This window comes from Siphateles boraxobius, unplaced genomic scaffold (genome assembly GCF_051911475.1).
Source record: "Siphateles boraxobius isolate OS27281-9 unplaced genomic scaffold, OSU_SipBor_1 41, whole genome shotgun sequence".
Lineage (NCBI taxonomy): Eukaryota > Metazoa > Chordata > Actinopteri > Cypriniformes > Leuciscidae > Siphateles > Siphateles boraxobius.
This window is the reverse complement of record NW_027509042.1, coordinates 36,933,233-36,941,652: the sequence shown is the minus strand read 5'-3', so window position 1 is coordinate 36,941,652 and position 8,420 is coordinate 36,933,233. Positions and strand designations below refer to the sequence as shown.

General features: G+C 34.4%; 1 protein-coding gene across 2 annotated transcripts; it reads left to right on the top strand.

Moving 5' to 3' along the window:
* Nucleotides 1-20: 20 nt before the first annotated feature.
* On the top strand, nt 21-4,078 carry LOC143706917 (cytohesin-interacting protein). 2 transcript variants are annotated; one of them, XM_077199352.1, is made up of 8 exons: nt 21-202; nt 398-429; nt 609-663; nt 826-928; nt 1,020-1,110; nt 2,194-2,260; nt 2,513-2,579; nt 3,984-4,078. In XM_077199352.1, the coding sequence occupies exons 1-8, from the start codon at nt 29-31 to the stop codon at nt 4,043-4,045; spliced, it is 651 nt and encodes a 216-aa protein (XP_077055467.1). In that variant the 5' UTR covers nt 21-28; the 3' UTR covers nt 4,046-4,078. The 2 variants fall into 2 exon arrangements, with proteins under 2 accessions (XP_077055467.1, XP_077055466.1); XM_077199351.1 differs by having other exon boundaries at nt 398-438.
* Nucleotides 4,079-8,420: the final 4,342 nt, after the last annotated feature.

Genomic DNA, 8,420 nt, shown 5'->3' with positions numbered 1-8,420 from the left:
GCCGGAGGAGTGACGTTCAGCAGCAGAGATGTCAGCAACACACACTCTGAAGATGACAGCATCTGTTCAATACATAAGAAAACTGCTGGGGAAAAGCAGCTACGCGACAAACAACCTTTTGAACACTGGACACAAAACACAGAAGAACACTAGTGATAAGCAAACAACCAAGAGCAAAGATGAAAAAAGTCAAAAAAGAAACGTAAGTGACTACTCATTTTTTATTTGATTTCTCATTGGCTTTATTTTTTAAATGTGGATTCTATGAGTCTAATAATTATTTTATAATTGATCTTTATTATATTATTATTATCATTATTATACTATAAATAATATATTAATCTAGTATCTAAATTACTCATTTTAATAATGACCTATTGTGGTGTATTTTCTTTAGGTTCTGCAGTCCCAAGACAAGACAACGGAGCAGTACATACGGTAAAAAAAAAAATTTAAAATTGAAAAAAGTATATATATATATATATATATAGGCTGTATACTGATTAACATCTTAAGTAGCCGACACAAATTCAACCCACATGCACAACTCAGATTTGGACTGTTTATCTCTGTCTCTTTCTTACTCATGTCTCTCTCTTGGTTAACAGGAAAACTGTTGTTTTAAGAAGAAAAGAAAACGAAACTTTGGGGTTTGACATCCAGGTAACCTTATTACCCACCCAGCTTCTATCCCTCTCTCTCTCTTCTCATCCTTTTTTCTCCATTCATTCAAGCATTACATGCCTGCCTGAGGGCTTATTATCTGTCAGAGGATAATTGGATTTTGGATGATGAATTGATTCGATCTTTATTCCCTGTCCATAGACCGGTAGTGTTGAGAGAAGCATCAGTGCTGAGCAGGATTTGGGCTCATGTGTGTGTTGGGTGAAGGAGAACAGTCTTGCAGAGAGTAGTGGGTTAATGACAGGTGAGTCATCAAAACACCTGCCCACTTTCTGTCAAGAACCAGTGTCATTCATACTTACTCATTGCTAAAATCTCTTTGTCTCTCATCTCAGGTGATGTTATTATCACAGTCAACAGTGTGTATATTGCTGGATTCACTCAGCAGCAGATCAAGGATCTGGTTCAGAAGTCCTCTTTCTTAATGTAAGACTAAACACTATTGACTTTGGTACAATTTGATATGTTAAACCTTAAATAAAAGTTATATACAGTTTTTTGAATGTAAAAAACACTGTAAGGACTCTGCTGTACTGTGCCAGACTAACTGGGACTAGTCACAGCACTTGGATATGTAGCAGGGATATGTTGATACATCAGATTATAAATAATTTTGCCCTATTTTTGGTTTTATTGCTTCTGTCGCTCTCCTCATTTGGATAAAAGCGGCTGCTAAACAATTAAATGTAATGTACAGTAAAACCTGTTAATCGGTTCACTTAATTAACATGTACAGTATAAAAAAGATGTTTGCAAGTAAAAAAGTATGAATTACCATAATTTATGGTTAAAATCTACATTGATTTAAATAAAATTGATATAGGTTTAAGAGATCAGTGCATGTACATACCTCCACAGTAATTAAAACATTGTTAAAATAATTGTATATATATATATATATTTAATTTATCCTTTGATGTAAAATTATTTGTATAATTTTTATTTATCTATTGTAGTTTATATTTTATTTAAATAGTTTTACATTAAATTTAACAGGATTTTATTACAATGTTTTTACAATATCACAATATTTGTATGCATTCTGTCACAAAAGCTGCCACTATGATAGATTGTGTGTATAATGGCACAATCCTAAGCAGTAGAATGCTTAGGATGAATAGTAGTAGTTGTATTGTTATTACTTAAAGTCGGAATGAAACAGAAGTTGTTATAGTCTTTTCTTTCGTAATGTGACATATCAGAGCGAATCGTCAGCTCAGACAAGAAAAATGGTAGCCTTCGCACCAGTAAACACTTCATCAGAGAAGGAGGGGAAGTTATTTTGATGAAAGATTACGAGGGCACATGAATAAAAAAAAGAAAATGAAGTGCACATATTTGTAATACATAATAATAAATATGGCAAAATTTGAAATAATTTTCAAATTTGATTTCATGGTGACTTTAATATACCCTGTGAACAATTTAAAACCTAGTAACCCTAGTTTTCATTGTAAATGCCTCTTGATCTGAATATAATCTTTATATCTTCTCTTTTGTGAACTGTAGGATGGAGATTATCAGAGGTGCTACAGAAAAGCAGAGACAATTGCTTGGCAAGCTTCATCTTCTGCAGGTGATTTTCTTCAAAAATATTGAACATTTCTTAATAACATTCCCATTTTTGTGCCCTAATTATGCATTTTTATAACACTTCATAATCATTTTTGTCCTGACTCAGTCTTGCGTAACTTGTGCATCAGTAGATATTTACAGTAATTATGTTGTATTGGGGAACTGTGTGAATCGTGAACGAAGTTGGTTTCCTCTTGCTTAACAGTTTTTTTCTTTCTCTGTGTTTCCCCCTCACATTTACACCACACTACAGAGACAGTTTACAGAGAAACACGAAGAGCTTCAGACAATCATCACACAGGAAGTGCGTCTAATTGGAGGTGTGTTAATAAGTGTTTGTATATGATAGATGTGGGCATACACTACCCACAAGAGAAACGCATCATTTCCATATTAAGCAACGGTCTACACCTCAAGATATCAACAAAAGCATCTGTATATGTGTGTGTGTGTGTGTGTGTGTGTGTGTGTGTGTGTGTGTGTGTGTGTGTGTGTGTGTGTGTGTGTGTGTGTGTGTGTGTGTGTGTGTGTGTGTGTGTGTGTGTGTGTGTGTGTGTGTGTGTGTGTGTGTGTGTGTTTATAGAAATTCTACTTTTACAGGAAGATACTTTGCTGAGGATTATTATCACTAGTTCTAAAGTGAAACTACTAGTCTATACTGTGAAACAATATTTTTTCAGGTCATTTAAAATGGGTTTCATGTGGTAACAACTGCATATATAGAAGCTTGTTACTACTGCGGAAAAATAATTATACCGCAATTGCAAGAAAAAATCAGAACTGTGAGTTTTTATCTTATCTCAGACTAATTTTCTCAGAATTTTGAGATATATACTCGCACTTGCGAGATATACAGTTCGAATTGTGAGATATAAATTCTGAGATAGTCACAATTGCCTTTATTTATTTTTTTAACAAGCTTCCTATCACAGATTGGCTGTAGCGTAATCTAAAAGACAATGCGTGACTTAGAATGGACAATAAAACAACTCTTTAATAAACAGAGGGAAGATAATCAATGGAACAGAGAACAGGGGAGGTACTAATTAGAAACCATGACAACAGATGAGTAACTAGAGCTAAGGCAAACGATGACAAAGAAAACAGGGGCCTTTTACACAACGCCTTTTTCAACTAAAAACGCAAACATTTTATGTTCCTTTTTTCGCCATTCATTTAAACGACAACGGCGTTTTGGGGGCCTGAAAAAGCAAACTTTTGAAAACGGATTTCAAAGTGCACGTTTTTAAAAACGACACCATTATCGTCTCTGTGTAAACTACAAAAATGCAAATTTGTGAACACTGACATCATTTGCATATTATGTGTTCAGTCTATAGGCACAGAGTGTTTCTTTACAAAGTGACATCGCCAACTACTGGCCTGGCAGCAGAATACAGCGTTTTCAGTTGTTTTGCAGATCCGTGTGAACAAGGATACTTTTGACAACGTTTACGTTTTTAGTAAAAACTTCCGTAATTCAGAATGCCTTCATCAGGATCAGGTCAAAACTTACAGGAATTACATGAATTAAAAAAATCTTACTACATAGAATAGCATGATTTATAATAAATAATTATAATTTGTAGTAACACGTTAGAAAATGATACTAAATTAAATATTTTCAGTTCAACCATTTTTGTTCATTGAGTTATCTTCTATTATGTTCACACAAACGCTTTAGTGTGCCAGTAGATTAAAACAATATTTTCCTTTGTTTTCAGGTGCCATGGAAAACATCCAGAAGCCATATGCCCTTACAGAATCTTCTGCTAGTCTTTGCTGACAGTATGGATAGTTTTGTTCCACTTACAATATATCAAGTGTATATATCAATATATACAATTTATCAAACACACTTAATCAAGGTTGTGGGCTTCACTTGAAAACTACACTCCTGTGCATCAGAGTAGGGCTGAAAGTAAACTCTAGTAAAGTAGATCAGGCACCTTCTACTCCTAAACCATTTTATAGTTACAAGACTTAGTCATAAGGTCAAAGAGACCCTGTTAAGGCAGGATCGAAAGCATGATATTTAGCATGAAATGTTAAATATTAATGTATAAGATGGAATTATTTAACTATTTATTTTAATTATAGTGCATTTCTGTATTATCTATACTGTATTTGTGTATTTTGCACTATTAAGCAGCAGTCATTTTTATTGTACATTTATTTTATTTACTTCACTGTTCTTTTATCTAATATATTTTGTCTAAATGTTTTATGTATTCATATAACAAAGTTTTTTAATATATTTTTTCATTTTTATATTTATAGAATGCCTATTTAATAAACTTTCATAACTGGTGTTTTGGTGTAGTACAAGCTGGTTCTTCTTAGGCTGTTTCCCACAATCTTGCTGAATGTGGTTTGCTTAAATTGATTTGTCTGCTGTTTGCTTCTGCTGATCATAGGTTTCCCAGATATCATCTCTCTCAGTGGTAATATACCAGATGCAGTTCATATTCACCACAAAGATCTTAAGCTTGGCAGGAAATGACTCAGTCATGGTTCATTCCGTTTCAAAGAAAAAAATATAGCATTCTCATCACTTTTATAAGACTTAATTGACAGAATGACTGACTGTTTTCTATTTTTCGACCTCGATGAACCCCTTTTTGGCTTCTTTAAAGACTTTGTTGAAGTTGTTGTAACATCTTTACAATATTGGATGGCAATCATATAAAGCTCAACCAAACTGATGTACACAAAACGCATGTAAGATTTTGCTGAATCATTGGATAATCCAGGGAATGTTGATCCAATCACAGGTTAACTCTGAAAAGGTTATTGAAGTCATTGTGTTAGATTTGAGTATCTAGTTGTTTTGAGATTTTATTCTGTCCTTTAGGTCTTTGTTTTAAACACTAAAAATGTCCCTTAATATTTAGTTTAGTTTTCAAGTCTAAAGTCTACAAACAGCTGGTTAGGATGGACATTATGGTTGTATGACTGAGCAATGCATCAGAAGCCTGTTTGATATTGAGTATAATATAGAATTCATAGAAAATTGGAAAAGTTTTTGGGGCAAACCTGACCTGTTGAAAAGAGATGGTATTCATCCCTCCTGGGATGGTGCTGCTCTTCTCTCTAGTAATTTGGCTTATAGTCTTAGAGACAAAACATGACAATCTGGGGCTCAGGTCAGGAAGCAGACAAACTGGCTAAACCGACCGTCTGCTAGCGGCCTCGCGTCACCAAGGTCAGATAAATCCCATCACATAGAGACTCTTTCACCTAGATATCATCATATAGAGACTGTGTCTGTTCCCCGAATTTGGAAATCCAAAAAACATCCAAACTGATCTAAGGTTAAAAATGTGATTGATATTCAACAAATAAAAAATAGATATAATACAGATGAGCAAACGATAAAGCTTGGGTTGCTGAATATACGATCCCTTACTTCAAAAGCGCTCATTATTAATGATATGATTTCAGATTATAACCTAGATGTGCTGTGTATGACAGAAACCTGGCTAAAACCAAACGATTACATTACTTTAAATGAGTCCACCCCCCATGATTACTGTTATAAACATGAACCTCGCCTGAAAGGCAAAGGGGGAGGTGTTGGTGTAATTTATAGTAATATTTTCAAACCCACTAAAAAATCTAGTTTTAAATATACTTCTTTTGAAGTGTTGGTGCTTAATGTAAAAATATATAATGTAAACGATAAATCAAGTTTGAGAATTCTGCTGGCAACTGTATACAGGCCACCAGGGACCATAAATATTTTATCAAAGAATTTGCTGACTTTCTATCAGAATTAGTATTGACTGCAGATAAAGTCCTAATTGTTGGTGATTTTAATATACATGTAGATAATGGAAAAGATGCATTGGGATTGGCATTTAAAGACATTCTTAACTCTATTGGAATTAGACAACACGTGTCAGGACCTACTCATTGTCGTAATCATACTCTAGATCTAATATTATCACATGGAATCAATGTTGATGCTGTTGAAAATCTGCAGCAGAGCGACGACATCTCAGATCATTATCTAGTCTCATGTAAATTACATTTAGGCAAGGCTGCTAAGCCAACTCCGTGTTACAAGTATGTTAGACCTATCATTTCTGCCACTAAAGATTGCTTTATCAATAATCTTCCTAATTAGTTTTATCGTCTCACAGGTTCACGTTTAAAGTCTGTTTAGAGAGAACAGTGTCGTCTTAGCGGCCCCTAATTTAATAAATGATCATTTAGACGGAAGTGAATCAATCAAAACTAACTTTAGCTGGAAAAAACATTTTTTAAGAACCACTATAAAACCTTAAATTATATGTTTATCTCTGTAAAGCTGCTTTGAAACAATCTACATTGTTAAAAGCGCTATATAAATGAGGATGACTTGACTTGACTTTCGAGACTTTATAGACCCTTGTGAAAAAGTACACTTTAGCTGACTTAAAAAAAAAAGAATACTTAAGGAAAACTCTAAAAGAATATATTAAATGAAAAAAATGTAGTTTGACATACTAAATGTTAATTGCAATAAAATGAAAACACAGTTTAAATTGATTGAAGTTCGCTTAACTTTAGAGAATTTGTTAATCTACTTACCTTTATATTATGTAATTTCTTGACAATATGGTTAAAGCGTACTGCTGAATATAGGCAACTGACAAGCAATTATGGTAAACTAAAATACTTTACCGTCACTTCTATTCAAACTAAAACATGTGCTTTAGTGTTTTAGTCAAAATAATTACACTTTTTTTAAAGCATGACAAAATATTACCAAAACAATTTAAAATGTACTTTAATGTACACTTAAAGAGATAGTTCACCCAAAAAATTTAAATTCTTTCATCGTTTACTCACCATGTTGTTTCACCCTCATTTACTCACCTTTATGTTGTTCCAAACTGTAGGAGTTTCTTCTGAACACAAAAGATATTTTGAAGAATGTTGGTAACCAGACAGTTGATGGTAGCCATTCCAGTTGAGTTCCAGAAGAAAAGAAAAAAATACTATGGAAGTCAGGGGCTACCATGTCCTGTTTGGTTACACACATTCTTCAAAATAGCTTTTGTGTTCAGCAGAAGAAAGAAACTGGTACAGGTTTGGAGCAACTTGAGTAAATGACAGTTTTAATTTGAGTGAACTATCCCTTTAAGTGGCCTCTTATTTCTAACATTATATTATTTCCAAGTACAGTTTTATAAAACATGCAAGTTCCCATTCAATAAAATTAAGCACACTTTTTCACAAGGAAACAGTGGAGTAGGGGAGGGGGTTCAGAATAGACTAAATCACTATAACAGATCCACTGAGGAAAGTTGCTGTTGGACCCAAGTGCAGTTTTATTAAAGATTATCTAGAACAAACAAAACAAGACGATACCTTAAACTAGTCGACCATAAACGTAAAAATAAACATGAACTTGACCTGACAAGACTAGATGCATGAGACTCTCCAACAGCAGTTACGGGGAACAATACTCAACAAGAGAAAATGGAAACATGAGGGCTATTGATACACAAAGACTAATGACTTAACAAGACACACTTGTGAATAATCAACAAGTAACCAATCAGAACATGACACATGAGACTAGGGAAGCCCATGACAAGATCACATGATGGCAAGGGAATCACATGACAAACCAGGAAAACATGGGTGCTTCCCAATATCCCTCCTCATCTCCTCGCTGCTCCGTCCTCCATGACCCGGAAACCGATCGAGCTCAGCCATCTTGAAGGACATGAAGGCGAGGATTGAGGAGTGAGGAGGCTTCCTGAGGAGTTATGAGCGAGGATACACAGGTGTATCCTTAGCGGAAGAGCTTTATTGACTAAACGTGAATTCTCCTCCCCCTTCACATCGGTTACAATCATTTTAATTTATACTTTACCCTTGCAGTTTACATAAACCACACATCTCACATATTTCAACAGGGTATCTTGCTTTATTATTATTTATTATGAATTTCTTAAATAACCAAACTAATACAACATAAGGGCAGATCCTTTGAGCGCAGCTGATGAAACCATGAAGTGACGCACATGTGATCAAGTATTCCAATCTATAAAAAAGATTTGAATCGATTCCTCCGTCCTCATTTTCTTTGCTTGCAGCCTTCCCTCGCATCCTACAGGGGGTGGAGCTGGGAAGTGAGGAAAGAAAACGAGGATGCACAAATAAGA

Excerpts from the sequence above, each read along its gene's own strand:
- LOC143706917 (XM_077199351.1), top strand. The coding sequence starts at position 29 with ATGTCAGCAACACACACTCTGAAGATGACAGCATCTGTTCAATACATA. Across the intron at positions 439-608 it reads ACAACGGAGCAGTACATACG|GAAAACTGTTGTTTTAAGAA; the intron begins GTAAAAAAAAAA and ends CTTGGTTAACAG. Across the intron at positions 2,580-3,983 it reads GGAAGTGCGTCTAATTGGAG|GTGCCATGGAAAACATCCAG; the intron begins GTGTGTTAATAA and ends CTTTGTTTTCAG.